This window comes from Otolemur garnettii, unplaced genomic scaffold (assembly GCF_000181295.1).
Source record: "Otolemur garnettii isolate 467f Iridium unplaced genomic scaffold, OtoGar3 scaffold00003, whole genome shotgun sequence".
In the NCBI taxonomy this organism is placed as follows: Eukaryota; Metazoa; Chordata; class Mammalia; order Primates; family Galagidae; genus Otolemur; species Otolemur garnettii.
Genome location: NW_003852398.1, coordinates 47,596,990 through 47,611,747, shown reverse-complemented (window position 1 = coordinate 47,611,747; position 14,758 = coordinate 47,596,990). Strand labels below are relative to the sequence as shown.

Here is a 14,758-nt window from a genome sequence, read left to right as displayed (position 1 = left end):
ATTTAACAACCATTTGTCCAGTGTCTCCAAACTTGATGCAACCTTAGTGCTCGGGTGCAGGGAGCACAGAGATGAAGGGATGCCAGCTCCTTCCTGCAGAAGCTTGCCTCTAGAGCTTCCCAGACAGACACTCTAGCAACAGACAGACACACCAGCGAATAACTTCTCTACACTCAGACACACTATGCCCCTGCTTTCTTGGACAGTGTATTAGAAAAGCAGAAAAAATATTAGGACTAAATACTATAATTCCTCCCTCTCTTGATCACCAAGCCCAATTATTATTAAGAGCTTTAATGTATGTTTAATAGCTTGTTGCCCGGGAACAAGGCATTGAATCAAAATCATTTCCTTCATTCACAAACTCCCCCCAAATATTGCAATACTGGCATAAGGAATACAAGCAATTAAACAAGACAAGGATTTGGGGTTATGTGTCTGAGAAGGGAAATAATGACACCCCAGATGATTTATTTACTGCATTCATGCAATCACAAATGCCCCGTGAATGCTGATTTCACATTGAGGCTGCTGGCATAATGCATCAGGCATTAAATTCACGAACATTTCTTTAGAGCTGCTTAGCTGAAGTTTATCACGATCATTCAGCCATTGCCTAGCAACTTGCAAAGGCTATCAAAGAGCTCTTTGTCCTCGGTCCTGGCAAAAACAGTCTTCACAGATCTCCTTATCAGCATTAGAACATTTATCAGAAAAAAATGCTTCCATTGAACCAGAGATGGCTGCGAATTTAAAGCTACCCCCTTCCCATTTTGCTCCGTCTTCCAAGTATTGTAGGAAGTTATTTCCTAGTGTAACTAGCTTTGATTTGTTTTTTGTTAAACATTCCAAAGGAATTTTCTCAAGATGCCTCTTAATTTCTTCTATTGCTATGGAATCTGGGCCAACCCTAAAAAACACAGACCTGAGCTCCTGAAAGGGTTATCTTCTCAAAAATAAGTGAGACAGACATTCCCACCCCCTTAGGAGGGAAAGGTCACCATTTTAAGAACACAAACTATAAACATGTTGGGCTTCCTGGTTTGAGTGAAGATTCCTTCAGGGAAGCAAAGAATGATACGGCTGCTCCATCCAGTTGGAGAGTGGTCTTGAACATCATGAAGAGAAGAGGAGCTGGGTGGGCGGCGCCTGTGGCTCAAGGAGTGGGGCGCCAGCCCCATATACCTGAGGTTGGCGGGTTCAAACCTGGCCCTGGAAAAACTGCAAGAAAAAAAAAATACAAAAAGAGGAGCTGTGCTTCTTGATTCATTCCACAAATACTTAGCACCATCCATGTACCCTCGCACATAGGTACTGTGGTACAAAAACAGGCACTATCTCTCCCTCGTGGAGCTGCCAGGATTAATTAATTTCCTTGAGTGGAATGTGGGGAGGGGGTTGTTTATCGGCATTTTCTCCTCTATCACTTCAAGATCATCTGCCCCCACAGCCCAGCTGGGATTGGTTTAGTTCAATGCCTTGTCATTTTTATCAGTTTTCATCCGGGGCATGTAAAACAGCCACCTGTCAGGTCTTCCTCCTTCCAGCCTCACCATCTTCAAACCATTTTCTGCTTTCCTATAAAATTCCCTTCCTCTTAAAAATTGTTTATGTGGTCCCTGTTAACACCAGGAGGATGTGTGCCCTCCACACGATGGCGTTCCTGGCTTCTCGGTGTGGACACTGCTTGGCTGCCCAGAGGCCTCACGAGCTCCTGAATTTCAGCCGTCCCAACCCTTGGAGGACAGATACAGACTTCTTTGGGCTTCTGAGCCTTGCATGCCTTGTTCCTCCAGTCTCGAACCCTCTTTCACCAGCCACCTCGCTCTCTTATCAAGATCCCCAGAGTCAGATGTGCCTATTCTGGGGCCATTATCGTGCTGGAGTTACTTTTCTTAGAGAACTTTTCATCAGCAAGCCAGCAGCTGGCCAGACCCTGGAATGTTTGTTGAGTTAAATTCTCCTTTCTGTCTATGACAAACAAGAAAACAAAAAGATATCTTGTGGGGCTCTAGAAAAGCTGGCAAAGAATAAGATGAGTTCACAGAAATAATTGAAGAATAACACACACACACACACACACAGAGCCAAAAAATTGGTTAAAGCAAACTTATATTAACAGCTCTTTCTCCTGGATAATGTTTGATGGCAGGGTTGTCCTTACATGGAGGTCACACCAGCAGACATATCCCTGGAGTGACTTAGAAGAACATGCCCACAGTAGTCCCTCCAGCTTCCTCACTGCCTGCAAGTCTACTGTTAGATATTTATTTGTTAGGTTCTTAAAATATGTGCTTTCTTAAAATATTCATATTTTCCAGAGAAGGTACATCTCCAAATAATACATTCATCTTGTCCTTTCTTGACTGTGAGATGAAGGGGAGATAAGAGAAGACCACGGAAGGTCTGAAGAGGAGGAGTGGTTGTAGGAGGAGAAAGACAGCTTCATGCTTCCTCCCCGAGACACACTGATACCTGTCTTCAAATCGATTAGCTTTTAATAGCTGCAGAATGATGACTCATTTTTGCTGATGACAGAATAAAAGGAAAAGGCTTGAATTTTTAAGCCTACTTGCTAATAGAATTTTTATAATTTACATTCAAAGAAAAGACTTCCTTGTAGTCCTAAAATGCAAGTTATTTACAACTAAACTTGTTGAAATATGCTTAGATGATTGGAGACAGCAGGTTTGATAGACGATCTGTGGATTACCTGTGGTTCTGTGGAATGCATTGATGAGTAAGTCGTGGGAAACAAGCTTATCTCTGCTGTGAATCTCATGGCTCTACCATAGGCCTTGTTACTGATAAGAACATTACCTTGGTGGAGCTGATCATGACCAGTGATTATGCAAGCCACCTAGATGAACCTCTTCAGGGAAGACAAATCAAATACAAGATAGAGGATCTCTTTGTTCAGATTTGCCCATGTGGCCAATGGTCATTTTTCTTAACACTCTCTGATTAAGGATGTGCTAAGCGATACATAAATCCTGATCATCTGTAATGTAAAAAAAGCAGCTAAACTTTTGACCTAAAGTGTGCCCCATTCCATTGTAACTGAACTCATTAAGCGCTGTGTGAAGTAGTGATCTGGCAGGTAGCTGATGAATTGAATCAACCCTAAATGGCTAATCTCACCCTCCCCAAATCCCTACTCTACAAAAAAGCATTAAAAATCAGGATTGATTTTCAAAATGATTATCAATCAAATTAACCCGATAATTATTCAGCTTCTAGTTCTTCACAGTTTTCCCTGGGATTTGCCTTGTTGGCTCCAGACCAAAATGCCCTGGGTTGTCTGAATCTCTATGAAACAGGTCTCGACACCTTCACCACTGCCTGGCAGGAGTCCTGGCCCACAGTCAGCCCTGAGGACCTGGGTTTGAACTGAGAGTAAAGCCTGTAGTAGGTAGCTCTTCTTGGTACCTTTATAAATTTACGAAACAAAGTTTAGGTTTGCAGCCCCCTTCTGAGGTGGTCGACTGCTCCATGTTTGATTCTTTTGCTGTACTATGGGTATGGGTAAAAATACCAGATAAAGTCCTGTGGCTGGTATATCACATCTGGGGAGGGAAGGGTATGCAGCTTCAGCTCAGTTTTTCACAAGAGATTTGAAACAAACAAAAAAAAAGATCATATATTCATGAATGCAAGAATAAAAATAACAGTAGGCCTAAATTCCCCATTTTATTCTATAGGGAACATTTAAATCCCAGTCGGCTTTATAAACAGACCTGGTCTCCTTTGTTCAGCCAGTGGACCAGGCTGAAATAAAAGTCTATTGTTGGTTGAATCTAGACACAATGAGGTCTGCGGCTTTCAGTCCTGCTTAATAGCCTTTACCATGTGGGAGACTTTCAGAGAAAAAAAAGAAAAGCCAGAAACAGTAAAAAGTGGGGAATTTCTGTTCAGCGGAAATGGCTGCATCCCAATCAGCAACCTCCAGGTCACAGTTTGGCTCTGCTTCCATTTTAAGGTTTGGGCCGTGGTGAGTTTTCTCCTGGTCACCTTAGAAGCAAAACTGTAATACAACACGTGGCCTTCCCAGCATCCCCGGTGCTGGGTGGAGGTCCGTGTCCTGGAGTCCTGCAGGGTGTGTGTGCTTGTTCTCCACGCCTTTCCATTTGGTCTGAGGCCAGCCGTCGCCAGTTCACTACTACGTATATATCTCATCGCTTTTCAATGCAAAGAGCCTCTCTTGGAGTTGTGAAGAATTCTGACTTGCAAGGAAGAGGCCCCTCGTGTATTTCAAATAAAGATTTACAGACGAGAGTCCATTTATCTCGAATAAAACCTGGTTTTAATTATATTTTTGTATATTGTGATTTTTCTGTAGGTGTCCTTGAGGCATTTGTTTCTTCATTCATGACTGATTGTAAAATTTCTCACTGTCCAAAATGAGAGTCAGACCCCTACACTCGGTTTCATGATAATCAATAACTTAGACAACAGCTATCAATAATGTCAGCTGTGATACTCCATCAGTGTGTGTCCAATGGCAGATGAAATTTTTAAGGAGGAGTTTGGTGGCCTATGATACTACATCTTTCTGTACAACGTATCCTCAAAATATTTTAAGATTATGTTTATCGTTTACTCCAGGGGATGGTTTTTCTTTTTGTAAAACAATTTAACCACTTTGTACTTTGACTTATCATTGTATACTTTATTTCTCTGTGAAAACAAGCATGAGGGGAGAAGGAAGTCTCTGGGGGCTATCAGATACAGTATTGTTGATAAATTTTGCCACAGACAGAACCCTTGGGCTTCTCTGCTCCTCCACCTAAAAAAGAAAAATCAATGTAACAAAGGTGTGCTCTTCCTTCTTTATGACTCCACAGAAAATTGTTCTGGTATTGTTTTAATGCTACGATGATACTAAGTGTGGATGTAAGGGGATGACTGGACTTGGAACCTGGCGTCATCTCTGCTCACTGCTGCCCGTAGTGCTCAGTCTGGTGCTGTGAGCTCAGTTCTCATCCCTGAGCCAACATCGCAGAAGCCACTATCCTGCCTCTCACTCCGCTCCCCCTGTGCATCGTTTCAGGTGTCCACTGTGACAGTGTCTGTGCTGAGGGTCGCTGGGGTCCCAACTGCTCCCTACCCTGCTACTGTAAAAATGGGGCCTCGTGTTCCCCCGATGATGGCATCTGTGAGTGTGCACCAGGGTTTCGAGGGACCACTTGTCAGAGAAGTAAGTGTCCTATGAGGCGGTCATTTCCTTCTTCCCCTCCCAGGTGCCATGTGCAGAATAATGACCTCTGTCCCACCTCCCAGCTTAGAGTGACATCCTGTAGCAGTTGAGAGAAGAGAGGATAACAGTTCACCTGTCCTTTGCAGAACTTGTCCTCATTGGCACTTCCCCAAGAACTTATTTTCCTCAACCTTCAGAACTAACGACAGATGGGGCTTTAACCATTTCCTCCCAGTTATCATTTCATTATCTTGTTGGCAACCATCATCAGGATGTGTTTCTCGATCTTTCCTGAAAGCTTGCAAATGGTGTTCCAGAAATTCATTGACCTGTAAATATTTTACTCAGTAATTTGGCATTGGCCTTGCCTCAATTAGCAGAAGTCAACATCAGCCAAACCTTGAGGCAAATCATACATCTTGCTGGTACCAGGTAGTCTTAAAGTCAATGCCATGGGGAAAATAGAATTTCAAAGTTAAAAATGGGGACTGTTGACATTGGTCAGTAGAATTTTTGAGTTAGGAAATGATCCACAAGACTTTACTAAATCAGGAAGTGTAATCAAGAAACAAAAATGTCCATTATAAGCAATCCTATTGTAATTTTTAAATACTCATTCAGAACCCTATTCGGTTATCCTATATTTCAATCCAAGAAATATCTTGGGAAGAACTTAAATATATAGCCTTTTGCTTAATTACTTCTTGATTGCAATCATTAACCTGGACCATTTTAAAGAGGAAAAAAAAATCTAATTTTGACTGTAGATCTATTTATTGCTAGTAATGAATAAAGGTTCAACAGATGACTTGAGAGTACGTACTTAGGACCTCTTATCATTGGGAATTTTACTTTCTTCATGTCTTTATTCATTCAACAAAAATTCTTTGAGTTTCTGCTCTATGCCAAGCCTTGAGCTAATTGGGGCCTCAAATGGGAAAATTAAGAGGACTAAGACATTTGCTTGCCCTGAAGGAATTCGTAGTTCAGGGCCTTCTTTTCCTTATTAAAGAAAGCCCTTGTTTCTTTTGTCATTCTTGTTTTATGCTTGGACAATTCTCAGTATCTTTTTTTCTTAAAGTTTTTTTTTTTTTTTTTTTTTTAACCCTCCAAAACTTTAACTGCCTCCTGATGTGGAATGCCAGAGAAATGCATCTCAGAAAGATAACAGTTGGTTTCCCTTCTATTTGCAGTCTGCTCGCCTGGTTTTTATGGGCATCGCTGCAGCCAGACGTGCCCTCAGTGTGTGCACAGCAGTGGGCCCTGTCACCACATCACCGGCCTGTGTGACTGCTTGCCTGGCTTCACAGGCGCCCTGTGCAATGAAGGTAGGGCGCACGGCATGGTGGGGCGCACGGCAGGTGACGAGAAGCCTCCTGGAGTCCATCCTCCAGCCTCCTCCCAGGCTTCCCCTTTTCAGCTATCAGCCATCAGTTCCTACTGGTGTGCTGTGTCTGCAGCTTCTGAAACAGAGCTTTGAGCTTTGGAAAAGCTGACTTGCCACTCCAGCAAAACCTCTTTATTCTCTGAGCTGTGCTACTCTTCAGCTTTAATTGGAAACATCCTCTCATGAAAAATCAGTAGGAGGAAGGATTTCGTCTCCCTGAGTGAGAAGCCCTGGTGAAGTCAGATTTCTGGAGGTGTGATGATGCCTCTTGGTTTGTGATGCTTTAATGAAGGTCTTTGGCTTCTATGTGGTTGTAAAAATGAGACCATTCCAGATGAAGGAGGCTGTCGGGCAGAGATAGCTAGCAAATGTGCAGCTGGATTGGGGACCTTTAAAGTCATCTCCTATGCTGGGAATCTAGGGTCCCTTGAGATGGGTTGTGATTGTGAGTTACTGACCTATAGCTTATTCACAGTGTGTCCCAGTGGCAGATTCGGGAAAAACTGTGCAGGGATTTGTACCTGCACCAACAACGGGACCTGTAACCCCATTGACAGATCCTGCCAGTGCTACCCCGGCTGGATCGGCAGTGACTGCTCTCAGCGTAAGTCTTGTTCGGGACCAATTCATCAACTCTTCTTGTTTGTTTGTTTTCAAATTATTTAGGATTAAAGTATCAGTCTTATATAACTAAGAGAAAATATATGACTAATTATTAGAAGATATATTCTGTAGTAGTTTTTAAATTCCTTTTTTTTCCATTAAAAGCTCTATATAATAGTATTTCAGTTCTAGTAATGGTCTTGGGGAGAGCCTAACTATGTAACATGTTGCTTATTTACTTTTCAATGACTCACCATCCATTCACTAAATTAAAGCAAAAACGGTTGTATGTAGTAGTCAATCTCTTCATTTTGTGTTTTTCTGGAGAGTTGATTATGGATAAAAAAGTAGAATTTAAATAGGGTAAGGTTTAGAAACTCACTGGGGTCATGAGAACGCCACCCACTTACCTGCAACACACAGGTTTACCTCCGCCTCAGCTTCCCCCAGGGGACTCCCACACCACTGGATGGCAGATAGGAATTGTGGTACCCAATTAGGGACTATGGAGATTTAGGTTACTCATGTCATGAAAGGATAACATTAAACATAAGTCATTGGCTAATGCTTTGAAAGGGTCAGTGAAACTTCTGAAAGTATTCAACTTTTGACCAAGGAATTTACATTGAATCTACGCATTCTGTATGTTAGAGAAATCAAAGACTGACTGTGTACTGACTTCACATGGTAGTTTTTTGATCATGTCATTCAAACTGCACAGCCCTAATCAACCTGCAAATGTGAATCTATGAGCAGTGTATTTTAGCCTGAAGATTTTTTTCTGAATGTTTTTTATTTTCCTTGAATAGTTTGAGCTGCACCTCATTTCTGAAGAATAGGGAAACAAAGCCAACACATCTTGAAAACATAACTTGGTGAAAGAAGTATTCACATCTACGTGTGTTGGAAGGATTCGGAAGGCTTAGGTTGGCACATGGACAGATGAAGGAATAGATACTCAAGTCAGGGTTTGGGAAGAAGAAAGAGCCCAATATTATTGTCATAAAATGATTGATTTAGCTTTGCTTCTTTTTAAAGTACTCTTTATTTTAGAACTTGGTCACTTCCTCATTTGGAGGAGGAATGTGCTGGAAGGAACAAAAATGGGAACACCAGAATGAATGGAGGCTATAGTGTTGCCCTCCCCTGTCGTCACTCCAGAGGAAGCTGATTTATTTGGCAAAAGCCTTAGCTTCTCTTGGGAATCATTGATTTCATTGATTCCCTTATGGACTCTGTGGAACCATCTTAATATTTCTTCTTGGCTGATTGCGAATCTGTTTTAAGAGAAGAAAACCCTTTGTAGTGAAAACAGAGACTTTGAAATGTTAAAGGGGCACACTTAAAGGGGCAGGTGTCCTTGGCAAAACAATTTGTTTTAAACCCCTTGTCTACATTTTGCTTTTGGGGAATATAAAAGGTGAGTGATCCTTATTTCCGTTCTCTGATCATAACTATTAAAGAAGTAAGCCTAATGCAAGTGGACTATCTTAGGAAAATATATTATGAATGTCGAAAGGTTCACAAAGGTCTATTAAATATCAGCTAAGGAACGCATGGTTTTAGGTGTAGAGAACTTCACTTAGCATCACACAGGCTGGAAACTCCAGAAGTTTCACCCTGTGTCTTGCTGTGGTCTTGAAGAGAGAAACTGTATTAACAAATAACCAATATTGTCACTAATCGGTGTGACCTTGGACAAGTCACTGTTAACTTTTTTGGGACTTGAGCTTTTTCATCTGTAAAATGATGGTGTTATAGTGAGAAAATTGCTTCTGATGTTCATTCCAGACCTTGAATGTCAACCATCATTTTTCCCTTGCTCGTGGGCAAAACGGTGCACATGATTATGTAATAATTTTTTTTATTATAAAAAATTCCTTTAGATGTATTACTTATTTTTTTTATTGGTTCATCTTCCTCACTGGGTAGCCTCATAGAAATAGCAGGTGGTCCTCCTTGTATACGATTATGTTCTTGAAGCATTAGTGTGAATGAAAAGCTTTTTGTGTAAATCAAATTCTTTTAGCTCATGACCTGACTTTATTATTTCACAGATGCTTTCTCTGATTTTCTGATTGCTCTTCAGTTGGCAGTGACCCCTGATGATTTAGTTTTATTATTTTCTGCTTCTTCCAATTAAGAGTTTTTATTAGTAAAGCAATTTTTACATACAACTGGGAACCTTACCATTTTTTAAAGGATCCTAAAGTGAAAACTCTTGAGTCCAGGGAGGGTAGATTTCCATGATCTTTGGTCCCTTAACTGCTCCTGAGTCAAATCATTTCCCCATTTGACTTCTGTTTAAATGCCCCCCTCCTCAGAGAGGTCTTCCTTGAGAGGTCTTCCTTGAAAGAGTAGCTCCCATCATTCTCATCTTCCTTACCTCATTTTTTTTTCCATCCCACTTATCCCCATTATTTTTTCGGTTGGTTGGTTGGCTGTTTTGCCAGACTCCCCCATCTAAAACACAAACTTCCAAAGGTGGTTGGTTTGGACTTTGTCTTGCCCTCTGCTACCTCCTCTGGGCCTAGGATAGTGCCCTGCACATAGTGGGTGCTGAATGTGTGTTTTTTTAATAACTGCAGTTGTCAATATGCGATGATTTTCTCTGCCGCCTCATCCTGCACTTGTAAATGAAGGCAGATGTCAGCAGCGGTGGGCCTGGTGCAGGCAGCGTTGCCCTCTGGGTTTCAGTGCAGCGTTTGGAGCAGTGTGCTTCCTTCCTCCTCATGTCCACTGCTGGCCTCTCAGGCTCAGGGAGTCGTGTAGGGGTGTATGGAATTCTCTCTCCTTGGCCTCAGAGCTCTGACAGACCTCTCTGCGTTTGTGGTTTCAGCTTGTCCACCTGCCCACTGGGGCCCAAACTGCATCCACACGTGCAACTGCCACAACGGAGCCTACTGCGGCGCCTACGACGGGGAGTGCAAGTGCACGGCTGGCTGGACGGGGCTCTACTGCACTCAGAGTAAGGGCGGGCTTCTGAGGTCCGCAGTGGGCCACCTTCCTCTCCCGGAAGGATGCAGCCTCGTTCTCTGCAAGCAGAATCTGAGCTCACCAAGGGTCCCTGGCATCAGGGTGCCTTATCTACCCGGTGACCTCTAGACTGCATTTCTCTAAGTGTTTGAGAGCTACCATGTTCCAAGTATTCTATTCTGGGACACTGAGGAAGGCGATGACCTATCAGGGTGTGCAATTTCTTTCTCTTCTCTCTTTTAACCAGACGGCAATGATGTAGGTCCAATTGCCTGTCATTTGTTCTCACAGAACAAAGTTAGGATAAAGGATAGAGGTTAGCAAGGTGGTGAAGACAACACACCTTCCCACCTGACTTAATACGTGATCGTGGAAAAGATGGAGGTCAGTGGTTCTGAAAGGTGGATCTTCAGAATTGCTCCGAGGATTTGATAAATACAGAATGCCAGCCCGCTTTAGTAGGTCGGGGTTGGCACCTCGGCGTTTCCGTTTTGATCAGCTGTTAGTAATGGCAGCTGAGGACCATGCTTTGAGAACCCCTGCTTTTTTCCATTTTATATCCCACAGTGTCCTAACCATTTTTTCTTCCATGAGGTCTTTAGCAAAATAAGATTTGTAAAGCACTTCAAACCTGAGCATTATTGGGAAAAAAAATTGTGAAAAGATTATTCTCTGCTCTCTTGCCTTCAGTTGAATAAGGGAAACAAGACAGGGAGGCATGTATTGTGATTAATATTAATAGTAATGTACAATTAAAATTATAGCAATGAGCTGAGGAGGAAAGATGGGTCAGAAATTAGGCAATTCTTGTTTAATACCAATTAGAGCACATAATTAGAGGATCGGCTGAGTAAGTCTTTTGAAACTTTCTAGAAGGGAGTGTAGACCTTAAACCAAGATTTGAAAGGGAAAATTTGTGAGGAAAGAGGTTAGCCCAAGAATATTTTGCAGAGATTGAATATCTATAAGGTTATTTAACTTATTATAGAAGAGTACTTATATTATTAATATTAACAATTCTTGATTAGGACCTGCTTTAAACAGAGGACCTTTTTTAAGTGGAGGTAGCATGATACAGTGGGGAAGACACAGGGTCTGCAGCCAGACCTCTTGCATCATGGTCCTTGCACCATCCTTCCATTTGGTAGCTGTGACTTAGGGCCCTCTGGGCTTAGTTACTGCCTATAGGATGAGACTGTCTATTCCTGCATTTCTGGGCTGCTGTAAAGATTAAGGAAGAGAACACAGGAAAAGAATCTGGCCCAGAGTAGGTGCTAACCAAATACATGTGACCAGATAGGCCATCACAGTCTCTCTGTTCACTGCCTCCGCTTCTTAAAAGTTGGGTGTTTTTGAAACTTCATCATACAAAAATGATAAAATGAAAAGCATATGTAATATTTGGAAACAACCATCAAATCAGCATGTATCAAAGCTTTTATTATGCCAGAGAGCCCTGAAACTCTGACGGGGCAGCTGCCAGCCCATAAGTGCCAGTAGAGCTTGTCTTTAGCCCAAGTGTCCCAGTGCTGTAAGCCTTGGAAATTGTATAAAGCCTTATTGGTTTTTACAAAGCACCTGTGAAACATAGTTATTTTTTTTAAGTTAAGAATTCTACCACACATCGTCAATGAAGGTGATATTATCTAGGTTAATGATAGACGTAGTAGACAAGGCTAGCAGTAGTGGTGGAGATATTGTCTACTGTAAGTAAAAACATACAGATACTTTTGATATAAAATACTCACTTCAGCCCATGGAATTTGAGTCTTGGGTTCTAGCAGTTGAGTGAAAGAAGGAAAGGAAATGCCCCATGCTTTGGGGCTTTGGTAGGAGACACTCGTCTCGCCTTCTGGGGTACTGATGACAGTTACCCTGACAGGTGTGGAACTCATCTGCCTCCTGCTTATGAATCACAACCTCCTTGCAAGAGCCCAGTCTTGGGATTTCAAAGAAGCTTTTGGGACAAGCTGAGATGTGCACTGACGTCTTTATTCTCCAACAGCTCCGCGTCCTTCAAGTTTAAGCACGCATTTGTGTTGGGAGGCGCGAGCTGTTTCTCTTCAGCAGCCTCTTGACTCTCGCTGTCCTCCCTCCTCACACAGGATGTCCCCTGGGGTTTTATGGCAAGGACTGTGCGCTGATATGCCAGTGTCAAAACGGAGCCGACTGTGACCACATCTCAGGGCAGTGCACTTGTCGCACGGGATTCATGGGCAGGCACTGTGAGCAGAGTGAGTAGCAGAGCCTCGGGTCACCCGGGGGTACCTTTTCCCCTGGAATCAATTTTACGAGCTGCCTGGGAATAGGAAGGCAGAATTCGCAACCCTAAAGTTGTTTGGGCTGATGGCTGGTTTGAGCTGCTGGCACCACTGACTCCTGCTCCAGAGGCCTGGCCTCCCTGCGGTCCTTGCTGGCCGCCTCTCCGTCACACTCCTCCTTCTGAGTAACTGACTGCTCGGTGCCTGGGTGGAGGAGGTGTGACTATAAGAATGAAGACAGAATTCAGGTTTTCCATTTGTTCTTTCTGGCACTCTATTCCTTTCTTATTTTTGGAATGTGGCTGCCCAGAGCTTTACAGGAGCCAGTCAAGCTTTCTTCATGGCAGAGGCCTGAGCGTGGCCTTGCACGGAAGGATGGTGCATTGTCAGGGAGGAGCCCATGCAGACATCGCCAGATAGCCTTCTCCACCTAGTCCTTTTCTGCTGTTTTCACTAACAATTTCTCCTCTTAGTTTTTACAACCTCAAGATAGAATATTACCTTTATAAAGTTTTTTTTTTTTAATCTCCCTGGGAGAGAATCTGCTTCACTGAAGTGACTCATCCTGTGTTTCCATCCCCCAGCTCTGCATCTGCTCACGGGGTTCTAAGAACTTTAGTCTTTAGCTGACCATTTTAAATTAACTCATCATTTCTTTCCTCTGTGACTTTCATGCAGTATTTAAAGTAAATAAGAGTTTAGGGCTTTGGGGGGGCTCATCTCTCATGGTAGAACCCTTTGGGGCAGCAAAAGTACCCAGCAGTTCCCACCCAGCAGAGACTGTCCTCTTGGAGCAGCCACGGATGGCTGCAGGTACAATGTGGTCTTGAAAGGCTGACCAGGACTGCAGGACTTTGGCAGTGAAGCATCCCTGCCCGCTCACCCCACCAGCACCTCACAGAGCCACTGGGCAGCCAGGTTGCCTCAGGCTCACTTGCTAACCCCCAGAATATCTTTGCATGTCTTCTCTCCAAGAGTGACATCCAGGCATACGCTCCAGACAGAGATGGCCCGATTTTAGTTTTCGCACTGCTCTTTCATTTAAGCCTGAAACAGGGACTGAGTCACACCCCTAGGTGTGTATATGAACATTGTGTGTATGTGAAACATCTAAGTATAAGCATAGAAACCAGAATATAGTCAGCCTAGGCTGACTTTGATTTGAATGGCTGATGACTGGTTAAGGTCTTATTGAATAAAAACCTTTTAAGTGTTTCCGTGATTACTCTGAATGCCCAATTAAAATGTCCCTATTTTGGGGACACTTCTCCCAATGTTCATTTGTAAAAAGAAACCCTGTGTATAATAGCACATTGCCCCCTGCTGCCCACTTTGCAAAGAACATCGCTATTTTGCCGTGAGGATTTTTAGATTGAACCTGCCTGTACTGCTCTTTGAAATGTATGCCCAACTCTTATTAAGACTGCGGTGTAAGAATCCCACTGTTTTAGTCTCTGGGACTTTGACTTGCAAATTCAAAGTTTGAAGTATTCCATGGCAAATGAAATTCTTACCTAGACAAGGAACAAAACATTCCCCCTCTCTTCTCCTACTCTCAGCTTACCTGAGCGAGAATGTTCCTTTACAAGGGCCACTGAGCATACAGTGAAATATGCATGTGCTCCAGGAAGCATCTCTGGTTTTTACTTTGCAGTCCATGCCCCTTCGAGCCTGCAGTTTTGCCTGGTTAGTCATCTCACATTGCCCTAGTGATTATCTTCATCTGTCTCATGGGGGTCCTCCAGACTCCCCCATACACACATGGGGGAGGAGGGTAGGTAGCAGCGGAAAGTGCTAGGAGCACAGTATGATTTCATGTGATGTAAGGCTGAGCAGCTTCCTCTCTAGAGTCCCACTGAGACACAGGGGATGCTGTCCAGCTCTGTGACATCCTACCTGTCACAAGTCTGCATGGACAGAAATCCCCTAAAGGGCTCACCTCCAGATGCGCAGGGTCACACAGCCAGAGACAGCCTTGCTCCCATTCCCAAAGCTGGGAAGCAAGACTTGGCCTTCTCCTCCTCCTCCAGAGTGCCCTGCTGGAACATATGGCTACGGCTGTCGCCAGATATGTGACTGTCTAAACAACTCCACCTGCGACCACATCACTGGGACCTGTTACTGCAGCCCCGGATGGAAGGGCGCACGGTGTGATCAAGGTAAGGATACCGGCGGGTAGTGATGACGACCTCTCATTGTGTGACCACCGTGTGCTGGCCAGCACGAAGCATTTACACTGCCAGCATCTAACATGTCCTCAGCACAGCTCTACGTGGCAGCATCCCTGGTTCCTAGTTTAGTTGCCAGATGGATGCTTTACTGTCGCTGTCCTAA

At 43.4% G+C, this 14,758-nt stretch overlaps 1 protein-coding gene across 1 annotated transcript in view; it reads left to right on the top strand.

Annotated features, from left to right (window-relative positions):
- MEGF10 (multiple EGF like domains 10) overlaps window positions 1-14,758 on the top strand; it is a 154,181-nt gene that overhangs the window by 129,137 nt on the left and 10,286 nt on the right. The window contains exons 13-18 of the mRNA XM_003782228.2: window positions 5,051-5,197; window positions 6,391-6,525; window positions 7,060-7,188; window positions 10,027-10,155; window positions 12,269-12,397; window positions 14,455-14,583. Coding sequence (XP_003782276.1) covers window positions 5,051-5,197; window positions 6,391-6,525; window positions 7,060-7,188; window positions 10,027-10,155; window positions 12,269-12,397; window positions 14,455-14,583 — 798 coding nt within the window. The remainder of the gene's footprint in view (window positions 1-5,050; window positions 5,198-6,390; window positions 6,526-7,059; window positions 7,189-10,026; window positions 10,156-12,268; window positions 12,398-14,454; window positions 14,584-14,758) is intronic.